The sequence below is a fragment of the Vidua macroura genome, chromosome 1, assembly GCF_024509145.1.
Source record: "Vidua macroura isolate BioBank_ID:100142 chromosome 1, ASM2450914v1, whole genome shotgun sequence".
Taxonomy (NCBI): Eukaryota; Metazoa; Chordata; class Aves; order Passeriformes; family Viduidae; genus Vidua; species Vidua macroura.
In genome coordinates, this window is record NC_071571.1 from 89,976,377 (window position 1) to 90,000,747 (window position 24,371).

The 24,371-nt window shown below is 41.4% G+C and overlaps 1 protein-coding gene across 12 annotated transcripts in view; it reads left to right on the forward strand.

The window, feature by feature from the left end:
- Nucleotides 1-24,371, forward strand: part of LOC128803471 (poly(rC)-binding protein 3-like) — a 501,238-nt gene that overhangs the window by 453,211 nt on the left and 23,656 nt on the right. For 8 of the 12 annotated variants that reach the window (XM_053970555.1, XM_053970495.1, XM_053970487.1 and 5 more), the window contains 7 exons: nt 2,480-2,596; nt 8,474-8,605; nt 11,310-11,438; nt 12,272-12,415; nt 17,271-17,327; nt 17,806-17,881; nt 19,676-19,728. In XM_053970555.1, the coding sequence (XP_053826530.1) occupies nt 2,480-2,596; nt 8,474-8,605; nt 11,310-11,438; nt 12,272-12,415; nt 17,271-17,327; nt 17,806-17,881; nt 19,676-19,728 (708 nt within the window). The remainder of the gene's footprint in view (nt 1-2,479; nt 2,597-8,473; nt 8,606-11,309; nt 11,439-12,271; nt 12,416-17,270; nt 17,328-17,805; nt 17,882-19,675; nt 19,729-24,371) is intronic. The other 4 variants (XM_053970565.1, XM_053970540.1, XM_053970572.1 and 1 more) reach the window with 3 other exon arrangements.

Consider the following 24,371-nt stretch of genomic DNA (forward strand, 5'->3'; position numbering starts at 1 on the left):
GTGCATCAGATCCACTGTATCTTTCATTAGCATACCATCATCAGTCCTGCACATGGCTTGGCCTCCTGGTAGAGTTTCCAAAAATCTGAAACCAAGTGTTAGACTGACACACGTCAAGTTTGAGGGTAGACACAAGCTTCAGCAGAGCTGGAGCCAGACATGTATAAGCCAGACCATCTCTCTGCCATGTCTTGGCAAAGCCTTAGCTTTTCCTCATTTTGCAGCTGTAGGTAGGATGTGGGTAGGCTAGACCTGCATACCTGCCATTCCAATCCTTTGAAAAGGCTGAAGACAAATAGGATTAAAACAGTGCACTACATAAATCTCAGCCTCCCCAGTGTCTGCAGGCTTCTTTCCCTGCCACAGAGCAAGCTGTGCTATCTTCAGAGGAATGTGCTCAGGTAGAGGATACAGACCCACACTGGTCCTGCAAGGCAGCACATCCTACCTGGAGATCCATTTCTCTGCTTTGAAGCAACTGCTAAAAGTATAAGTCAAAAGATAAATCCTACTGTTTTAAACTTTAGGAGCACAGTGTATAGAGAATGCCTCAAGAAAAGTCAGTTTGGCTCTAGTAAAGCTGCAGTACATTACTGTGTCAGCTGCTTCGTTGTTTTCTACTCTGATAGAAGGTCTCTGGCAGGGAAATGTCAAAGTATTTTAGTAAAGAAAATTGCAGACATCCATCTTTAAATATACACAATAGGGATTTCATTGTCAGGCTGACTGAGTTCTGAGCCCATTTTTTGATGACATGTTTTCATCCATATTTGCACGTGTTTGCTAAGACTTAAAGAAAAAAAAGATAAGAAAAAATTTTTCCAGTGTAGTAGGTAAACTTAATTAAACACATTTTAGTGTAGTTATTAATTATGATCATCAGCAGATATCTTTGTGTATAAATTGTATGTGCAGAAGGGAAGCCATCATTGGAGAGTGCTCCTGACTTCTGAGTAAAATACCTTAGAGAATACCTATGATGCTTGGTCTGTCTTTCAAAATAAATATCAAATGTTCTTCTTCCAATCCTGAACCCCTGCTGTCATGTATATGTGGTCAGAAGACACTTTATTTTTTGGCTTTTTTTTTGTTTTAATAATGGAATTGTATGCACAGGACTAGGAGGCTGTATCTCCACATGATGATAACTTGGTCACTCTTTAAATGACTACCTTTTTCAGTACTTCTTTAAAAGCAAAATGCAACTTTTATTTTGACTTCCCTGCCAGATGTGGCAGGGTACACACCATCTTTATGGTGTGAAAAGTAACTCTGTCTTTGGGGAAATGTCAGAGACAATTCTGTCATTGAGGAAATGTCAGAGACAACTTCAGGCCTAAAGAAAAGTACAGAACCCTCAGTTCTGTGCCCAGGTCTGTGGCAGGAAATTTTTTCTATCAGTAGTGTTGAGTCTTGGTTTTTTCCATGTTATGTGGGGGTGCTGTCATATGGGGAAACGCAGACTCTTGCAGTAGAGCAGCAGCATGAGGTGGTTAAGGACCAGGACACAGCACATCAGCAGCTGTGTGATGACCCTGCAGGCAAAGGGCCAAACTAACCCAGCTTGTCTCACATTTGCTTCAGGCCCTGATCCCCAAGAAGGTCAGTGCCTGTGGGTGAGTTGAGGCTCCAGAGACTTGTTAGGCTGCATTAACACATTTCCAGGACTGAAATCTCAGAAAATGCATAGGGTGGCTCTTACCTGAAGCAGATTTGATCATGACCTACACTGAAGATCCTCTTAAATATACATTAAAAAATACATAAATTTCTTAATATATAAAACCCCCTGGTTGAGGTGTTTTCTCTGTGCTGCCACAGTGACATAAAGAGCACTGGAGATACTTGAGAGCAGCCTGGCTTCTCTTCTGGTTTTCTAACTCTATCCAACAGGCTCCTTGCCCTATGGACACACCACTGTTGGTGTGTCCTGTCCTACCACTAGTCCTTTAAAGGGATGCTCAGTGCATATTGACTGGCTGCCTTCATGTGAGGCACATCTACAAGGAGCCTTCTCCACAGTGCAAAGCAAGGCCCCAGTAGAGAGGCAGAGAAGCCAAACCCCACCTTTGGGGCTCCAAACCAGAGAGGTGTGTCGTTCCTGGGAAATGCTGGTGCTCCCTGGAGACAACCACCTTCTCTTAAATTCTGCAGCTCCAGTCCTACTTAAGGTTAATCCTGCAAGGAAGGAAAAAGACTTGATTATGCAATTAATTGCAACTTTGAGTTACAGAGGTGCTATTTGCATACTGCAAAGAAGGCTGCAGAAGTATTTACCCAGACAGAATCCGGCTTCCCGCAGTTACATGAATTTTTGGAATGTGATCAGTTTATGCTGAAATTATATGATGTTGGGGCTGCAGTTGTAGGGGAGGGAATTAGATGCCTCAAGGTATTCCTTCCCAAACTATATCCCTAATCCTACTTAGTTTGCTCCCTGGGAGGTATAACTTTGAAAAATGTTTGTTCCTTTTGACAGAGTGGTGCTCGAATCAATATTTCAGAAGGCACTTGTCCAGAGAGAATTGTGACAATAACAGGCCCAACAGATGCAATTTTTAAAGCTTTTTCTATGATTGCACTAAAATTTGAAGAGGTAAGCAAATAATTTTTTTTTCTCTCTTCAAGTTGAAATACAAACACAGTTTGAATTTTCTCATGTTTGCTTTAATGTTAAATAGGATTTGTTTAATGTTCTGTTTAATAGCAATGAAAATGGTTATTTTTTATAAATGCTTTTGGCAGCAATGCTGAAGAAAAATAATGGGTCAATTTACAAGATGTTTGATCATTTATTTTGCTTTTTGGAGACTTCAGGGAAAAGCAATTGCTTCTAGTAATGTGTGCTAATGATAGGAAAAATGTCTTGGAAAAATTCTATTCCCATTGTGGGTTTGATTTGAAAAGAATAATTGCCTAACTTTTAACTCTGTTTTTGTATGAATCCAGTTGGTATTGATGTAAATGTTATATATGTCAAAATGAATACATAACTCATTTAATTAGAAAATTTATTTTTTTAAAAAAACAAGCTATATGATTAACAATTACCACATTTAAGGCTTGTCTTTTAAAACCAATTGAAGTAAAGGCACTCAGAGTAACTAAGGCAGGAGCTCAGTTCACTGTAGACTAAGTGTTCTGTGCAGATATGTATCTTAATTGTTGAGATTTCATTCAGTTTTGTGCACCAGCTACATTTAGATATGGTCACCATTTTAATGGAGAACCTCACAGAAAAGGCAGCAGAGTACAGAACATGAACCCTGGTCACTCTGGAGAGGATTTAACTCCCTCTACTTTTGAAAATCATATGTTTACTCCAGGCAGCTCTCCTGTCCTCTCTGGAGAGGCAGATGCCCTTGCAGGAAGCAGTTCACCTTCTCCTAGTGAAGGAGCTTGCAGACAGGTAGACTGAGTCACCTGCAACTGAAGCAAAGGGCAGGGTCTCTCCAGAGATTAACATCCTTCTAGTTTAATCCATTCTCTCCAGAGAATGGATTAAACTAGAGTGATGCTAATCCCTTTCTTAAGAGTTCTTATTTCTCCACATCTCCCCATAGCACAGGGAGATGGTGGAATTTATGAGAATTGTCAACATGTGCCTTTATGTACACACGGCAAATGTTCAAGTTTAGAGCAACACGACTAGAAGAGAGCTCATAAGTCACCAGATGCAGTTGTCTTCTAGAATCAACTGTATGTCTTGAACTTGTAACTTCACAGCATAATCAAAAACTAGTTAGGTTTTTTTCTATTTGCTGATACTGGGTCCACAACTTCAGGTCTCTGATAATTAGACACCTTCCTTTTGCTCCTCACCTGAATTTGTTAATGAACAGTTCATGCAGCGTTGTTTCTATGGCAGCACTGGCCCTTAGTTTAGATCATTCTTGCCTTTCCATCCCTGAGGGTTCCCTTTCTAGATATATATTTAGAAACTGATTTTATCCCCACACACCTTTGCTTTTGCCAGAGAGAGTGATCCAAGCACAGTCTTTCAGAGGATGCATTCCCCACCCCTCTCATGACTCTAGTAGTCCCTTTCCACCTTTTTCGGGTTACATTTTATGTTAAATGTCTGAGTTAATTGTGGACAGGTTGCAAATGAAGTTCCACAAAGGCTTATTTAATGACATTAACAGTCCCCTGTCCTACTGTCATATCCCTGCCTCTGCTGGAAATGCCTCACCTCCTACTAGTTTAATGCTTTACACACACCCTTGCTTTGCCTAGTGGGTGTCCGCAGCTCCTGCTGAGGTGTTTCCACCTCTTCAGTCATGGCAAACATTCCTGTCAGGCTCCAGACAAATGACCTTTTTTTTAATACTGTAGGTGTTAATCCCATTTATATTTCTTCAGTCCTTCATGGGTTTTCAGATCTTCCTGCGTGATATTCCAGACTTTCAGTATGTTGATAAAACGTCTTTGTTTTGCGGCATGACACATTTTATAAGAATGCTTGGGGAGTTTTTTGCCAGTTATTAATGAAAAAATTATTTTGAGGTTTAAGCCTGCAGAACCACAAGTAGTTCTATCTAACCCAATTTCAAAACCTCCTATTGTCATCTCTTTTTCCTTGTCATCTCTTACCCATCATGGACCAATCTGTTTCTTCTAGTTTAAGAGGTAGCTTGGTGCACATTGCCATACCCTCCAGTCCAGAGAATCCTGGAGAGAGCAGTGTCTCTGCTCTCTACAGGAAGAACATGTTCCTCATCCTGTAAAATGCTGAGAGAATCATTAGCACAGATAATCCCTGCCAGTTCCCACCAAAATGAGTACCCAGTGGAAATAATACTGCATTTTTCATACAAACATCAAACATTGCACGGCTTTAGATCCCCAGCTCACCACCCAATGCAACGCAGTCTTTGAAAGTGCTGTAGATAGAAATAGGCAAAGAAAGCTGAAATTCAGGCGTTTGGCTGGATTTTGCATTTACTTGCACTTGCAGGTTTTAGAGGGTAGCCTGGGCTCTTCATATGAGCATTAGCAAAGGAGTATTGGCAATCTCTGCAGATCAAGTACTGCTCTGAAATATCTACATTTAGTTTTAACATAATTGGTTTATGGTATATTTAAAAGAACAGCAATAAAGAAACATGTATATATAATACATATTGTATATATAATGCATGATATATCTATATATAATCAGTTAGGTTTCCTATAAATCTTCCTGCCAATAAAATGAGGTAACTGTAATGCTCTGGAGGCAAAATAAAGTTCTGTTTCAAAAATTATAAATTAGCTAGCTACCAAGTGCTATTTTTCATGCATATCCTTTTGCTTTTATTTCAGCCATTTAAAAGATTCAGTCCAGCTCTGGTTATTGCAGCTATGTTGAAACGGAAGAAAAAAGATGCATGTGTGAGACTGTTGCTTTGAGGGATTGTTTTGGTATTTGTCGTGCATGCCCACATGAAGACCTTGGACCCTTAACTTCCACCCTACAGCTGTATACCTAGAGATAAGCAGGAAGTCCTGGAATGCTTTTCTAATGTTAGTAAAAATTTCAAAATATGTCAGATAGATAGAAAAATTAGAAAGGTTGGGTTTGTCTTGTAGTTATTCTGTAGCCTTATATAACTCTGCTTTGACAGCCTTCCTAATGGAAGTTGCTTTTCTAGCAGTCTTATGATTAATTTACAAGCTAAGTAGGTATTTACATGAATACCTAAAGTGTTCACTGCAGGGGAGAGAGTTAGAAAATGACACTAACCCAGGCAGACCACTGGAATTGCAAGAGAGGACATTTTAGCACAGTCATTTTTGGACTGGAGGTTGAGACCCAAGAAATGCAGTTGTAACCTCACTGGTGAGTGGGGAGCTCTAGCTTTGCTTGTAAGTCTGCATAATCCTCTGAAAGCACATGGTACTTAAGCACTGGAATAACCAGCAGGCACAGCTTGGTAGCCAGACCTTCTCCAGATGAGTAAGAAAAGGAAATTTGGAATCCTTGTTCCTCTGTAAACATCTACGAAGCACTTGTTGGGCTCTAGGAAGAAGAAGAGAAAAGGAAGGTGACAAAAGCAGTTAGGGTGATACCTTTCTGACAAACAAATTCTTGCCATTACAGCTGTGATCAGTCCTTTGGTGGTCATTTCCAAGGGAGGAGCCACCTCACAGAATCCTCCTTGCTGTGGAAATTGGACAGTTTAACATTTCCTTTGAAACCAGAAAATAATTTTGGTATATTTTTTTTCTTTGGAGGTTTGGTAGAATTCTGAGCTGCCAGGTTAGTTTGTCTTGGAAAGCCTTATGTGCTATGACCCCGGGATGCCAAGAGCTTCTGCTGGCTCTTCAGCACTTCCAGGCTCCAAGTTAGCCTGTCTTGGCTGAGGAGCAGCCCACCAAGTAGGGAGAAAGCCATGCAAGGTCCAGCTGTAGTGTCTGCCAGAGACCTGAAGAAATGGATGCAATGTCACAAAAAGTTAGAGGTTAAATAAATAGGAATCTCCCTAGTTTGAAAGATGACTGTTCTGTGGGAAAGTCTTGAGCCATCCCTACTTGGAAGCCTGCAGTTCTGAGGGGGATTTTTTTTCTGCTTATTTCTCCTTTGTTTTCAAGCTGGAATAATTCCTGTATGCACTCCATGCTGCTGAACCCTCATGTTTAGATTTTGCTCTTCTTAAATAGTGAGGACAAAAGAAAGAGAACAGTGGCTTCCAGTTCCTGCAAAGTGCTTTTGAAGGCAGAAATTTCAGTGAAGGCTTTGAGGCCAGGCTGCATATGATATAGAAGTAGGAGACATGATTAAGTTTTGTGCTGTGTGGCTGAAGAGGATTATTCACCTACATGTGCCTCCACCTGACACAAACATGATACAGTGATATGGCATCTTCCAGCTGAAAAATCAGCATAACTTTATCTCAGACACATGGGTACTGCAAAATTCTGTTATCCCTCTGGCTTTTGGATTGCAGTCTCTCACTGACACGGCCACTAAACAGAATATAAGTTACTACTGGCTGGCAGAGGAATGATTTGGTAGCTGTCTTGTCACATGCAGCAATGCCTTGTTCCATTCGAGATTTTATTTTCTTCTCTTTTAAGCTAATTAAGGTCATACCAAGCCATTTTTTGGATGGAAGAATGCTGCCATCAAAACTGGGGAGGTACTGTAGGAATCAGTGCTGGTGTCACTGGGCTCCCACATTGGTTCAGTGAGATGTGCAGAGTTGCTTGAAGTGCTGAGTAGTTTTATTGTTGATTGGTTTTTTTTATAATTTGGGGTCCTGATTGCACAATATAGGCACTTTTTTTTGGTTGTTTGGTTGATTTTTTTTGTTTGTTTTTGGTTTTTTGTATTTTGTTAAAGTGATAGTCTTTATATAAGCATAGGAAATCATATCAGTTCTGTCTGACGGAGCTCTTGTTGCATCATAAGTGACTTAATAGGAAATGCTTGTTTTCTCATTCTATCCTAATCTTTGATAACATTCCTACGGAGAGTATAATAGCTGTGGCATGCCACCTCATGGATGAGTCTTCTCAGCTCTTAGCTAGCATTACCAAAACTCTCTGAGATTCTCATGAGTTGTTGAGCAGCTGCAGTGCTTTTATTTTTTCATCCTAAGTTTCCTCAAAGCATCTCACTGATCAGTGGGAAGATAAGCTTTATCTTTTCCTCTGTGATGAAGTCTTTAAAGGGATTGTTTTGTCTTGCCTACAAGATTTTGAACAAACAAAATATATTTAAAACAATTTAAACCTTGTAACGAGTAGTGTGTTGAAGTGCTTGTGGAAGTGTGTAATGTAGTCTCATTGGACAGTGAGATATATGGATGTATGTTTTGTTACCTGGACACAGGCAGTTACTGTTCTACTGAGCTTTTTGTACTCTGGTTACATAACCACAATGGAAAAGATTTTAGAAATTGTGTAGTGCTACACATATTTATGGACCTGTTACAAAAGAGAAATTAAATCTAGAGGGCGGCAGAAGACTTAACAAAATCATCCGATTTTCTCTGCTTCAGATCATTCACGTGTTCTTTGTCATTCCTTTTTTAACAATTTTCCTTTGAATCCAGTCTGGGAAGAGACATGTGAAATCTAGAGACGTATTACACAGTATAAATTTGCTAACTGAGGTGGTGAAAAAGGGACCAAAACAGACCAAAGCAGGTTTTGGAAGACTGTGAATCCAAAAGCCTCTTTGCCTTTTCCACCTGTTTTGGTGGTCTAATGGCAGACACCACCTCCCCCTCCTAGTCCTGCCCTCCAGTCCCACAGCACAGATCTTGCAATGCCAGACATCCGAAGGGTTCCTCTGGCACAAGCTGTTTCACGCTTACAGTGTGTCACCAGCAGAGCTGAGGTGGGCTTTCCTTACCACAAAACCTGCCACAGCTGGTTACACACTGCCCAGGTCTCCACAGACAGCCTGGGCCTTTGCTCTGAGCCCTTCAGTGCTCTCCAGGAGTGGCAAACCCTCCGCTAACGCTTGCTGACACTGTGATTACAGGACATCAACGCTTCGATGACAAACAGCTCAGTGACAAGCAAACCGCCCGTAACACTGCGGCTCGTCGTCCCAGCAAGTCAGTGTGGATCCCTCATAGGAAAAGGAGGTTCCAAAATCAAAGAAATCAGGGAGGTAAGTCTTGGGGTGTGTGCTGGGGACACTGGCTAGCTCGTCGTTTTGCTGATCACACCAACATGAGCATGTGTTGACTGAAAAACCTGGAAAAGTCTTGCTCTGGGAGAAACAGGGGGCCCAGCACAGCTGGACTTGTACTTTTCATGACACGAAAGACCATGTGTGAAACAGAGAAACAGCTTTACAGTGTATAAAGTCTTTCATGCACAATTAAGCAAAGCAGCAGTGACAAATGGCTCTTCTCCAGCACAGACCCCTGCCCAGCAATACTCAGGGGACCCCAAGTCAAAGATCTGCAGCCATTTCCAAACTAGTTAAAGACTAGTTAAAGTTAAAGACACTCTTACAGTCAGAGAAAAGCCTAAGCACCACTGGGATTCCAGGCTAGTAGATCTAGCCAGTTAGAAGATCTACTTTCTAAAAGATTTAGAAGAACTATTTTCATGCTCCTTCCCTGTTTCTCCTTAATGTCACTGGGCCACAAGTGACCTGATTTGATGCATTCCAAACACACGCAGAATTTATTTTTAGTCCAGATTTTAGCTAGAGGTACTCATTCAGTGTGCTAGGAGACACCTTTTTGTCTAAACAAAAAATGCAAAAAGTGCCATACAATGCCTATTTTAACTCTTCCATGCATGACTGTTAACAATATAGCACATGCCAAGCCACGGATCTGATGTTTGTAATCACTCATACAACAAAATCAGGTACATGCTCAGTTATATAGAGAAAATCTGAATAGGACATTTCAGGAAAATGGATTGTTGTTCTGGGGAAAGTGACAATATTCCTTCAAAATTTGAATTCATTCCAGCATGGGATGAAGTGTTGAATACTAAGATAACATGTTGATCAATTTTTCTAAATTACCTGTGTCAAAACAAAAGGCTTTTGACAGGCTCTACGAAGTTGAAACTCTGTTTTTGTTAATCTAAAATGTAGATCCAAGACAATAGGTTTTAAGGAGCTTTTAAGTTGATTTCTTAGTTGTGTTAGAATAGAAACAGTTATGAGTGTGAACTGTGTGCAAGTGATTGCTTAGCTCTAGGTTTTATACCTGTCCATACTTTGGATTTTCTATTAAAAATATTGGTAACTTCACTCAGAGCACTGTGGGAATGTGCCCAGGACATAGGTTTGTAAAGGTGAGATTGGTCTGTTGGTTAAATGAAGTGACTGAAGTGATTATCCTGGTCAGCAGAGTTTCAGCAGCAATTGCCTGTAGTCTGGTACAAGAAAGTAAAAGGATAGTTTTTGGCCAGATAGGTGTTTTGATAAAGCTAATGTAGAAGTCACACTGCACATCTTCCTAAGCATAAGGGTAATGGACAAAGTATTACTTGTTTCTTGCTACTGATAAATGACCAAAGTCAGAGAATAAACAAGATAAGCACTGGGAGTAAATGCATAAATGACTCTGGTACTTGGCAGTCTTTTGTGCTGGATGTACAGATACCAAGGAACGTACATTAAAAAGCAAATACTAGTAAAGGGGGGGAAATCAAGGAGCATCCAGCCCAAGATGTGGTCTAATTTCATCATCATACAACACACTGAACAGCTGCAAAAGGAGGGGTCTTTTGTGTTCAGTCATGCACCCAGGAACAGCATGTAGGGTTGCAGCACTATTTTTGAGATAAGATTATGAAAAAAAAAAAGAAAAAGCATGAGGGATTGATGAAATTACTGTGAAATTCCGAAGTCTGTTATAGGGCATGGAATTGATACTTTGGCCTTAAACTGCACTAGTGAACAGAAGATGAAATCAGTACATTAATCAGTCTTTGGAAGGAAGGATAACACGTGTTGTGTATAACTAGCAGGAAAACAAATTAACTCTTTGCTGACTGATGCAAAGTCAATGGTTACTGAAAATACCTGTATTTTAAAGCCCAAATACTACATTGCAATAACAGTCAGGAATAGATCTTTTGTGCAATATGTTAAAGAGCTTATTCAACATCAAATGCCTGGGTTTTTCTCTATTCACTGAAAAGGTCTTCTGTGTTTGTGTAATAATGTCAAGGGTTGTTTGGGCCTCCTGTATTTTTATTTTTTTAATAAGACACACTAGTGCCAAGTTCAAATTTAAAAAACAGAGCCAAAAAAACCCCAAAAGTGGCTCATTACTTTCTTGGGTTCATTAATGAGCTAAAAGTTGATAATATGCATATATTTAATCAACACTAATTATGATTTAGAAGTGCTTCTGTACCATTTAGCATAAGGAAGCCCCGAATTTCAACAGGAGACACAAGTCAGCCATCAGTAGATTAAAGAGCCATTTATCAGTGGATTAAAGAGTGACTCATTTGATTAGCTGAGCTTCTTCAATTACTGGGCTTTTTTTCTTATTATTTTTTCTATTATTGAAGAGTACTTCATTTCACCCTTTTCACTTTTTAGTCAGCATTGCAACTGTCTGTCTTTGAGAGGGTTAATATGCTTCTCCTGAAGTCCAGGTCGCAGGTTCATTCCCTACTGAGGACTAACCTCCCCGGGGTGGTAGTGTTGGCAAACTGGCTTGAACAGCCAAATCCATGTCCAGGATAAGAGTTTCCATATGTGCTGTACCACATCCAGCAAAGAAAGGACAAAAAGTTTAGGGGTGCACCCCCTGTGTTGTCTCAGTGAATGACTGGAGAGGTGCCATTGCCTGCATGGTAGTGACAGTGTCTTTGCCCTGTCTCTGCTGAAGTCCACAGGAGCCCAGGTGCAGGTGGCAGGGGACATGCTGCCCAACTCAACAGAGCGCGCGGTGACCATATCCGGCACTCCCGACGCCATCATCCAGTGTGTGAAGCAGATCTGCGTGGTGATGCTGGAGGTAAGCGGGCACCCTGTGTGTCCCTTCTCACTCAGGAGATGGTCAGACACATTATTAATAATTGTCAATTGCCATGGGTTCCCCTGGGGTGCTGTCTGCCCTTCCTGTACCAGGGATTTCCAGAGGCTCTGTTAAACGCTACTTCTCCTGGGGTTTGAGAGCCTCTTGCAGCAAGGTTTAGCAGTCAAAGGCTGTCATGATGTTGTCGAACAACAATCAGGTCCAGAACAGAGCTGCAGTCATTCTGAAAGAAACACATTTTATTCTGATGTAGAATAGGACAGAAAATATCCTGATCTTGTTTAGAAATAGTTTAGTTCAGAAATAATTCTGACCAGCCAGGACTTCTTGCTTCCTTAGGGTCAGGCCATTTCATCAGACCAGTAAGTTACATCTTGATGGCAGTTTTTTAGCCCTTACATTTGATACACAAAATAAATTTATATAAAAATCTGGGCATTTTAACCCTTGCTGAAAATGCCCATAATTTCCAAGCCATCAACCATTTTCAAAATTGTGCCCATGTTTCCTGAAAGGCCTTAACATGCTTAATGAAGCTTCATAGCTTCATCTGACAGTGGCAGTAATGAAACCACAGGTGTCACCATTCCCTGTTTTGGCCATGCACTCAGGTCCTCAGCTCCTCCCTTCAAGCCCAGACAGGAGGCCTCTAGCATGCTTTTGGTCTGATGGGGTGGAGGGCAGGGTGGGCTGGGCTGGGTTATCTGCATGCCTTGTTGTCTGAGGTGACCAATATTTATAAAAAGGGACATCTTTTTAATACAAGCTCTGCTTCATTTCACATTTTGACCGCTTTGTGTTTTTGTCTGCAGTCCCCACCCAAAGGTGCCACCATCCCCTACCGTCCCAAACCTGCCTCTGCACCTATCATTTTTGCAGGTGGCCAGGTAAGAGCAGACACCATTTTGGCTTCAGCTGGAAACCACACCGTCCTGGCCCAGCCTCAGCCAGCGCCTGTTAGTTTTCAACTTTTACTCTCTCTTTCCTGGTATAGTATTGATGTGCTTTGTCTGCTGTGTGTGCTTACAGTTTGAAGGACAGGAGAACACTGCATTGCAAACTTTATGCAAAATTGTGACAACATGGTATTTTACCAAGATTTAACATTAACTTCTGTAATTAAGAAAGATTGAGAGGAGTCCAAATCAGGAGCTCATTTGAGTGGGGCAGCCCTGCTTATTGTAGTGGTTGAGGGCTTTTTTCCTTAACTTCCAGTTTCACTAGCAGTATATGCAGTTCCGTCAATTTTCAGAGGTGATGAAACAGCAGGACATTTCTGCTAATGAAAAGTATAATTTTTCTCTCATAGTTTTCATACTTTTTGGGACCAAATAGTGCATTTTGCAGTAAGGATTTACACACACATAATTTCCACTGCTTGTAGTCCCTCGGGACCAAGTAGCAATGGAGTTCTGAGGTGACTACAACTACTTACATGCAAGTGTAGACTTTCCAAACCATGGTGTGGAACAGCCTGATTGATAACACAAGATCAGCATTCCTGTTTCTTTTTTATGTAAAGAAGTTTTGATGACTCCTCCTTCACCTTAAGCTGTATCATTCAAGCTGTATCTCATCTACCTTTAAAAACTCACATGCAGTTGGTTCTTCTGTGTCTGTTAGTAATGTCTGAAATGGGTCTGCAGCATGTGACAAAGGCATAGCAGGAATGCTCTGCCATCATCCATTAGGGGGGAATGCAGCTTTCACTGAAGAGTCAATGATTGACAGAGGTGATAAATACCATAAAAACAAAGTGGGAGGGTCACAAGGGGACCAATGTAGCCACCAAGCTTCGAGCAGTGGTGGAGGAGTGAGATGCTGCAAGCCCTGTCTAACTCAAGGGGAAATCGACCCTATAAACCCAGCCTAGAGGAAGGCAGACATCTCTCTACTCAGGATTAACATATGTAAAGCCCCTCTGGCAGTAAGGCACGCCCACCCAACCAAATCCTTTCCCCGAGGTGATGCCAAGGTCTCTTTTTAAGCAATTACTCAATTAACTGCACGGTGGAACATCTGCAGGCAGGTCTCCCCTCCCACCCCATCAGCCCATCCAAGGTCATCACCCTGTCACAGGGTGTGGGGCTGATGGCACAAACTGTGTCCCAGCTTGGGCAACTTGGAGATCATATGAGAAGCTGGACAAGGAGTTCCTGGTGGGGCTGAGTGCCCAAGGTGCTGCTGGCATTGTTGGTGTGATGACCCGTGCCACCACAATCTGCTGGTGTGTAAGGAAGCTCCTGCACAGGAGCACACACCTCCCAAGCATATGCCAAAATGCTTTTGACAGCCCTTGTCATGAACTCTCTCTGATTTTTTTTTTTGCATCAGAGTTTTACTTTCTATTCTCTCATGATTTGTTCTGATGTATATCCAGATTTTTATAATCTGAATGTAGTAGCTTTCATCATGTTCGAGCCTACTTCTGTTACTTGTTGTCATCAAAATAAGAAATCTGCTTCCTTAGTGACCAAAGCTGAATTGAAATGTAAAAGAATGTGCCAGAAACTGGTCTATGACTGAAAGTTCAGAATCATTTACTCCATATATGTAAGTTTACACTGCAGTGCTTTCCTTTAAGAAATATGTGTGTGTGTATATATATATATATGCAGCAGCCCATTCTACCGGTGTGGTAATTGCCACTGCCTTCAAAGACTGTATATGATTACTCAAAAGCATTGAAACTGTTTGCTAGAGGGTACTGAGCAGTTTGTATAAATAATTTAAAGTATCCTATTTTCAGGTCTAATAGCTCTTGTCATCTTCAGTTTTATCAGTTAAAAAAGTGTTCTCACTTTTCTAATGCAACCTTCTTGATGTGAGAAAGAGTGTAAGAAGCAGACACCTTCTGTGTGCTTTGAATTTCTGTGTGCTCTGACTAAGCAGAATTTTTAAGAAAATGCTTAAAGTGTGTTTGGACACCAGTATGGAAAGCCACTTTAACCAAGTGGAAGTTAACTTTAACCTAAGTGGAAATTAATACCAAAAATAAAATTTTATTAGCACTGTTATTTCCACTCAACCTTTCAGCTAAGCTATCAGAAGTTATTTTTCTATTCTAAATTACATTGTGGCTGTCTTGAAAGGATTTTGTTTGTTTAACACTTAGTAAAATAAGTAACACTAGCAAAATATAATTTCTAGTTTTCCTTAAGAAGTTGGGGTTTTTCCATTCTAAGTATTGTTTTTAATTATCTTGTGCTTCTTTGATACTGCATTGCAGACCAAAACTAAAAGGAAACTGAACACTGCCCTGCTCTGCCCCTACTGTTATTTAGCATGTGCCATGGTTAAATGGAAAATTTCTACCCCGTGTGCTACATTGGTGTTTAAATGGGTACTCAGAGGGTGCAGCTTTGCTTTCTGTCTCTCACCAGTATGATGGTCTAAAGTGAGGGAAGTGTGCAGACCAGGTCATCCCTGCTGTTATTTACATCAGTAGGGAAGTTGCCCTTGACTTTGGTGGAAGGAGATCCATAGCCCATGTGCCCAGTGGAAGATTACAGGACAGATGTCTCAGTAGCCTCAAATCAGGCTTGAGCTTAGCAAGTCCCAACCCTCAGCCCCAAAAACACAAAAACTTTTTCAGTTCTCCTGACAAGGGCTAAAGCAGAGACTGTTTTCTCAAGCTAAATCAATCAAATGACCTAATGACCTTTTGGCAGACTAAGAAATTAAAATTTTCTTTCTCAATTTTTTTCTTGGGGTGGGGTTTGGGTTGGTTTTTGGGGGTTTTTTTGGGGGTTGTTTTTTTTGGGGTTTTTTTTTTTTTTCTTTGGGTGGGGGTTGGTTTTTTGTTTGTTTGTTTGTTTACTGGGGAAGAAAATTCAAGGCCTATCTTGTCCATTCTGGTTTGATGGTTTTCATGGACTACCAAGCAACCAAGTAAACCTGGTCTGAGCACTGAATGTTCTTTTTTTTTTTTTTTGTTACTTCTCCAGTTTGTTTGCTTCCTCCTATGTACACATGGAAGTATGGGGGAGCAGAATGATGCGGGAAGGGGTGGCTGCTATTAGGTTTGCTGGTGATATTTTTGTGATGGGTTCTTGCTAGTTTGCAGACCAGTGCTTGGAAAACAGCCATGTAAAAGATGTTCTCTCAGCTGGGTTTGAAGTATGGCTGAGACCAGAAAAGACACTTGTGATCCAGCACAGAGGCTCAGACACCAAAGCATGGTTTCCAAACCCATTGTTTGCTCACAGACCCAGTTGTAACCTCCCTGAAGCTGCTGCTGTGCTTGGCTGAGCACAAAGGCCCATCCCCCCAACTTCCCATTGAGGTTGTCCTCATTTAGTGAAACAGTGAAATGAGTTTCACTTGCTTGAATACATGTTTCCTTTAGACCCACTGATGACAGTGGTCACTTTTTTTTTGTGGAATGGAACCGTTTCTTGTGGTATATAACCCATCAGTGATGCCCATCCCCTACAGATGCACATGCATGTTGGTCCATGAACCTCTCATTGAGCCTGTACACACACTTCTCCCTGAAAACTGCTCATGTGCATAATGTTTTCCAGATTATGGCCTGGCTTTATAACTAATTTAAAAACCAAATTAAATGTTTCTTCTCCAGAAGGGAAATTCTGCTGCAGAAATGTGCATCATGCAGTTGAGACGTTAAAGGTTTTAATATCCGAACTCCATTAAATGAATTGTTTTATCATTTGCAGAGGATTCATTACTTTCTAAGAGGCCTTTTGTCAAATAAGCATTTTGCAAACTAAGCTAATCAGCTCTGTTCCTCTTTATAATTCTCCCACTACAAATATTTATGTTATAATTTGTCCTTCTGCTTTCCTGCCTGTCTAAGAACAAGCACATTAATTTTCTTCTGACATGCCATTCCTTTCATACATAATAGAAAAACATAAACTCTCTGTAATTTTTTTGTAGGCCACTGCAGAGCGTTGAAAAGGATCAGCAGGAGAGTCAAAGGGCTGTGCTAACTGGTGCCAGGCATGCCACCATATCCCTCCTCACTCATGTGCTTTTTTACCCACACACCTCACCCCAGTGCTGCCAGAAATTATGCCAGAAACTACATCCCTTGCACTGCTCTTGTGGTGCAGAGTGGCTGGATTTGGAGGGAGGATATCTGGCTTGTTGTGGAAGATAAGACCATCCATTATGCTGGGGATCTCCATGATGCTCCTGTCTCCAAACTGGCCTGCTGGCTCTGTGCCCAGGCACTGCAGGACAGGCTGCCATCAGCACACAGGCTCAGCTACCCACTGGCATGACAGCCTGGGCATGAACTCCATGAGGTGTCCCAGCTGGCACTTGGTATCTGTGGCTGTCAGATGAGGTGGCTCAGAGCTGGCTGGCACGTGGCCTGCACACATGTAGCAGTCAGGAGCTGGAGGTCAGGGCAGGCCATCCCCTGAGCAGGTCTGTCCCCTCCTCACTGTGCCTCTTGCTGCTCTGGCATCAGCGTTTCCCTAGGTGCCTTGGAGTCACTGGCCACCCCCTGTGCTTCCTTGACCCCCTCAGTGTCCTCAGCTCTGCTCCTGGCAGACAGAGCTGGACTAAAGAGAGCTCCTGAGGGCCGAGAGCATCAGAGCTCGGGCAGTGGCACTTGGTGTTCTCTGCTTGCGAGGGGTACCATGGGCAACCTGACAGAGACCTTTCTGTACCGTGCCAAGGGTTATCAAGCAGCACAAGACAATTAAACTTCACTCAGTGTGGAAAGCAATGCAAGTGGCATTTGCTGGGGGAGGGCATGAGAATCTTTTCTGATGAGAACAGGAATGCTGCTTGTCCCACCTGACTAACCCGTGTCCTAACTGTGCTTGTTGTTCGCAGGCGTTCACGATTCAGGGGCAGTATGCCATCCCTCATCCAGACGTGAGTCCAGCACATGTAAATTATTCCCTTTTTGTCCCTCTCCCTCTTATTTGTTCTGGGCAGCATTTGCTTTCTACAGTTAGCAATAAAGACACGGCCTAAGGACACCTTTCCTGACCAGCATGGTCTATAGCCAAGTGTTAGCCCAGCTGCATCTCTTACCTTGTGTAATAATTGCTAGAAAGTACAATGGCCCAGGAACAAATGACATCTTGGTCTTTTTTGCATGTGATATATTTGAGTTCTTTTAATAAGTAATTCTACAGTAATTAGTTAATATTAACAATAGCCATTACATATAATAACAGTAGAGATGTCATTTATAACCAGTTTGGTTTTTTTTTTCTCTATGGTAGATTAGAATGAATGATTAAACCTTTTATTTTTCAATATAATTTTAATTAATCCAGTTTTAGAACACATAAGATGGTTTCTCTGCTCTGAAATAATTCCATTTGATTGGTTAGTTCTAATTTCCCATCCTGCCCTGCAGTTGACCAAGCTTCACCAGTTGGCTATGCAGCATCCCCCCTTTACTCCCCTTGGGCAGACCACCCCTGGTTTCCCTGGTACGTACCCATGACCCCCTGGGGATGTCCTTCTTCTTAACAGCTTTGTTTCCCATGGTCATTACATCATTTTAATAATAAATGTGGTCAATGACCAGCAATCCTTCTGTTTTTACGCATTAATCTCTCTTCTTCCCTCCTGTACCTCTATAACAGTTCCTTTTGTCATTACTAAAACGTGCTTTGTTTGTTTCTTTTATTAATCACAACTGCTTCATTTGTGCCCTTGGCTAAAAGCCCTGAGTTTCTTCTGTTCAGTCCTCACAGTGTTATTGTGGACCATACAGTATGTACCAGTTGGTTCTGAGGGACGTGCTTGGGAGTGCTTCTTGTCCATGCTTTGGTGACATGGATCAGAGAGAAGCAAACATGGGAAGACGGTGCTCATGACACAGAAACACCAATTTAAAAAACTATGACATGCTGAAAATTGAATTCTTGTAGAGCCAAATGTCTTGAGAGCATCTGTAATCATCACTGCTGGGACAAGTGCCTCTCTTCCTACTAGATAACTCAGATATAGCTACAAAATGCAATGGAAATTTAGTTAAGGACTTAAAATTTGCTCCCTACTTAATAAAGCTGAGATTGATTTCTTGATTGAAGAATGAGAAGTTATTTAAGCCTGCAAATGAACATTTTTACTGTACTTCACAACATACATGCTTGGCATCTAAAAACTTCAGAGAACAGAATTGCATCTGTACTGGTACATGCTTTGTATGGCAAATAACATTTTATCACATACATCACAAATTCTGTGAGCAACTTGACTTCTTGATATTCAGTGTGAAATAAGCTTATGCAATTCATAATTGAATATAAACAAATAAAATTCATCACTTTTTAAATAGAATATTTGTTTTTTTGTATATTCTAGTTAGAAATTACTATTTTTGGTATATCTTTACAGATAATACAATAAGCACCAAAACAAGAGAAAATAAGAGAAAGATTCATGACATCAAAACATACTTTTGTTTCTTTGTGATGTATCTGATAAAATACCTACAAGTAATACTAAATGGCCTTTCCTAGCTTTGTGTTTTCCTTATTCTTGGCATTAACATCCTGCTCCTTAATCTTTTCCTGGTTATATTTGTGAGTTGTACATTTCTGTGATGTTACTGTGTGTTAGAACAGTAGTTCCATTTTTCCTGAGCATTTTCCTTTTGTCCACCCAATTTACAAACAAATGTATGCAGCTTTGAGTACTTTGTCCATTGCCCTTCCAAAATTACCCTTCCCAACATTTCTTCAGCAACTAATCCCACATATAATTTCCAGTTTTTCTTAGGTTAATTTCTTTGTCCTTAGTTTAATTTTTTTGTTATTTTTCATAAATATGTATTTTCTTCAGCTAATTGTTCATTTGACATCCACTTTAATTTTCCATATTCTAGAATTCCTAGTAGACAGGTCCAATTTCAGCCATACATTAATTTCTCAATTGATGTGTTTCGAACAAGCTTCGGAGACTTATTTTTAGAGGAACCCTTCATATTCTAGAAGCTTTTTATGATGACCCTATGGAATCTCATGTGACATTTGTTGCTTTGGTGGGTTAAAGGTTAATTAAAATAAGACTAATTTAAAATTAGTCCAGCCCTCTGAGTTTTGCATCCTTTGCTTTCTTTTCTGTTTCACTATCAGTTCTCTATTTTTCTTTGCTCCTTTCTTTTCTCTTTTTTTTTCTCTCCTTTCTGTATGTTTCCTTCTTTAAAAATTCATTTGTTGTGTCTTGCCCTTCTTGCAAACAGCTGGCGTAACATTTTCCCTCTGTCCCCTGAATAGGACTGGATGCCACTACTCCAACCAGTTCCCATGAACTTACTATTCCCAATGATGTAAGTGGACCAATAGTCCGTATCTCTTTCTCTTCTCTCGCTCCTCTGCCACCAGAGGGGACACCTCTGATCTTTGGCTGATCTGTAAACACCAGCCCCAGAATAAACTGTGCAGCACTCAGTCTGTGGGGAGGGGTGTGAGGGGTTGGTGAAATGCTGCATGGCAGCAGCAGGAGTGACTGTCCCCTCTCGTGCCCCTTGGTGACAGTGCCATGGGGCTTCACTGGCTTCATGAAAGCCTGGGCTCCCAAAACTCATCTCTCAGGTGGCACTGGCACGGCTGGTCTCAGCAGGGTGGTCTCAGCACGGGTGGAAGAATGTGCAGCCCCATGTGCTGTGTGTTGGGCTGGAGTCCTCCATGCCCATCTCCACTGAACCCCACACTTACCCAACATGGCATTTTTCCTGAGCCAAAAAGCTACTTTGGAAATGTAAAGGTGCAGTATAAGGGTTTATTTAAAAAACAAGGGCTAAAAACACTCCTGCTCCAGCAGCTCTGGGTCAGCTGTGATCGACAGGCCCAGTGTCCATGAGCAACATGGAGCTGAATCTTAAAACAGTTCAAAATGCCCAACTGATATGCTGGGAATCACATGAAAATGCCTTCCCCTTTAATTCTATTTCACTGCAGACAGGGTTGGGGTCTTTCTTCCGTTTTCATTACAAATGAGTCACTTGGAAAATGGAAGTTTTCCCCTCCAGTAAAAAAGCTTTGAAGCATAAGTGGGATCACAAATAGCAATTATATTACTTAAGAGATACTACAATATTGTGCAAGTCCTATTAAACTCAGTGGCAATGATTTACAGTAAGAAAAAGATAAAGAATCACGAAGAAGTGGAGGTGTGAGTGCTGTGATTCCTTAAGCTTTCTGTTGTGTAAAAAAATTCCCTGCTGATTAATCAGTTCTTGCTTTGCAACTGATTTCAATTTATATTGAGAAATTTTTAGGAGCACCTTCTTTATCCTTACAGCACAAGTTTCTTAATTTCACTTTCAGGCAAATGTTGTTCTTGCCATCAGAGATGTAAATCCAAGGTCACTCTTCTGATTTACCTTCTTTTGGGGTTCATAGCAGAGAAAGAGAGGGAGAAAGTTGGCCCTGGGTCCTGTAGTGCAATACAAAATTTTTAAAAGCCATCAGTTTCTCATCCATGAGGTGTGAAATGCCCCAGCTTAGCACTGTCAGTGAAAAGCAAACACAAATCTGCACGATGATTCTCATAGAAGGTTTTTCTGGCTACACAACGTGTGTCTTACTGTTGCTGCTAAAGGAGCAAAGCCAAGGCCAACATGGGGTTAGGTTTAGGAAGAGCCTGCAGGACTCTCCAGGTGGTGAGAGGGAGTTCTGCTGTGTGTATGGTGTCAAGGTGTGCATTAGAGGACCAAAAGGTCAGTGCTGCCCACCTGAGCTCTGTGCTCCTGTCTGTGTGTGCATACCCAGGGCTGCAGAGCAGAGGGAAGAACCGGCTCTTGTCCTGTTGGGTAGCAGGAGCTGCTTGGGAATTTCACAAGTGCCTTCCCTGGGGTCTCCCAGTGTGACCATGCATACTGGTGTCCCATGTCCCCATCCACAGCTGCACTAGGGCTGCTCTCCATGCAGCCCAGTGCCAAAAATATATTTAATTTTGTCAGCAGTGGTGTGAATGTCCCCCTGTGCTTGGCTCTGGTGAAGCTGCACCTCAAATGCTGTGTGCAATTTTGGGCCCCACAGTTCAGGAAAGACATTGAGGTGCTGGAGCAAGTCCAGAGAAGGGCAGTGAAGCTGATGAAGGGTCTAAGAACAAGTCCCATGAGGAGCTGCTGATGGAGCTGGGGTTGTTTATCCTGAAGAGAGGAGGCTCAGGACGGACCTTATTGTTCTCTGTAACTACTTGAAAGGAGAATGTAGGCAGGTGGAGGTTGTTGTTCTGTTCTCCCAAGTGAATGACAGGAAAAGAGAAGTGGATATTGCACCAGAGAAGGTTTAGATTGGATATTAGGAGAAATGTCTTTGCTGGAGGGGTGGTCAGACATTGGAATAGGCTGCCCAGGGAAGTGGTGGTATCACCATCCCTGGAAGTGTTCAAAAGGAACATGTGGAAGTGTTCAAATGGACATTGTGGATGTGGCACTTGAGGACTTGGTTTAGGGGTGAAATTATGGTGCTGGCTTAATCATTTGGCTCCATGATCTTAGAGGTCTTTTACAACCTTAATGATTTGAAGAGAAATGAGGATATGAGGGAGACAGAGAGAAATGAGGCAGTGAGGGCACAGGGTGGGAAGGCACCGGCACCATCAATCAGATGTTGTGTGTGGAGGGAGGTCAGGGTGGGAGAGGCAGCAGCAGCTGTGCAGCAAAGCCTGTGTGGGCAGTTTGACTTTGCTTTCCCAATAAGCATCTCCTAGTCCCAGTTCTGATGGGCAGGCTGCCAGTGTGGCACAGTGATTGCTTATCTGGCTGAAGGTGAAGGAAGCTGCAGGCCCTGGCACAGAGCTGCAGTGGAGCCCTGAAGCTGCCTTTGGTTTGTCCCCTACCTGCTCCAGCTCCAGGGATCCCCTGTGCTGCACGAGTTCCACAGCTTTCTTATCATTTGTGCCTATCTGTGTAAAAGTCCAGCACACACGAGAACACCATGAGACCTACAAATACCTACATGCTTTGCAGCTACCAGAGAAATTAGTGTATAGCTACACTTGCTACATACTTTTACATACTTTTTAAGACCAAGATTATGATAGGCATGCCTCAGTAAGAACATGATAGAGCAAAATCAGATATAAAGACAATGAAGAGATGAGAGTTTAGCCTAGTCTAGAGCAAATAGATATTAATAGTGTTTTACAAATTGCATAGCTGGATATTAAAATAAATTTTCCTCACTCCCTCTGGCATTTAGGCAGTGACAGAAATTTATTTTTCTGTTATTAATAATTTCTGTAAAAACATGCTGCTTTCTTCATACAGTATGCTGACAATTGCAATTAACCTGTTGCTCAATAACAAAGAGATACTGGAGAACAAAAGAAATTTACAGGAAGTTATTTTCCACATGCTAAAAGGAGAGGCTTCCTCTCCAAATAATAAATTCAGAAGATTTGCCTTTCTAGGTTATTTCATAACTTTTATGTAACTCCAAAAAGAGAACAAAGAGGACACTTCTCCCAGTCCATCTCAGAAGTCACCTTTGTCTTTATCTAGTATCTCATTTTGTTCATCGAAGTCTCTTACAGGGGCATTTGGTTGCCTTTCTTCCCTTGCTGGGGTCTTGTCTGTCCTTCCACTGCTGCCCAAGTTATATAATAGAAGTGTGTTTCACCTAAATCCCAGAATAAAGTGGCATAAACAGGTCCTTAAAAGAACCTTAAAAGAAAGAAGAGATGGCACCCTTGGGTGTAGCTAACAGATGTCTTAAGATTTTATAATTCAATACCCCAAAAATCCATTGAGAATAAACGAACAGACCAATAATAATTTAAAAATCCATCTCATAAAAATTAGGCATATTTTGCATATATGTGGGAGAGGCAGTCAGGGACAAGCAACAGGAAAGCAACTTACCCTACAGAAAGCACCAAGAACATTTTAAGGCAGCTGTAAATCTGATCACTACTCCATAGAAACAGAAGAGTCAATCCATCCAGGATGGATATGGCAGACTTGAAGAATTGCCTTTATTTCCCTATGATACCTCAGATACTTCCCTGCCAATGAGTGGGAGCCACATGTGCGAAATGCTCTCGGAGCAGCCCACGTTTTTTCAGTTTTCTCTATGGCTTATTGCAAAGTCTGTGCAATTATTATGGTTCAGATTTTGCATTGTTGTGGCAAGGAAATTTCTGAACATTATTATTGTTTTGTTCTTAAGAGCTACAGTGTATTTAAGCATCTTTTTCCAGGCCCTGCTGCAAGTTTGTAACGAACTATAATCTGCCTCAGGAGATATTTCCCCCTGTAGAGTACTCTGCCCCAGACCTTCTAGTTAAAAACACAAAACAGACCAACCCAAATCTGAAACTAAGAGTTTCAGCCTGTATCTTTCTGAAAAGAGATTGAAGAGTCTCATTCATGATGAGCACCTGGTTGCTCAGCTAATGCAGAGGCTTTGCCAAAGCAAATGGACTTGCTGTGTTGGCAGCAGGGAACCAGGGGGAACCATGAGTACCTGTGGTCAACCCCTCTGCTCCTGACAGCAGATACCAAGTTGCAGAGGCTAATTCGTGGCCCTTCTTACAAGCACTACATTGTAAGAAAGGAAACTGATTCTTTTTTACCAGTGTTTAAAATCTCCATGCCATTTCCTGTGACAGTCAATGCTCTGCAGCACTGAACTCCTTTATTAGACTCTGTCAGATATATATATATATATATATGTATGTATGTATGTAAAGCATTTATATTTAGCATTATGGGGAAAATAAAAAAATGGAAGAGAGGTAGCTGAACCAGAGATGCATAACATATTGGGAGAAACTATCAGCATCAGTAATTTGGAGGTGGGAAGAATTATAGGAGACCAGGAGACCTTTGAATCCCACTTTTTAAGAGTCCAGACTCTTGACTCAGTTCTGTTTCCATTCATGCCAGCAGAACTTTATCAAAGAACAGAGTAAAACTAGAAAAAGGCAAAAAATAGAATGTGTGTTTTAGGGTTGGTTTGG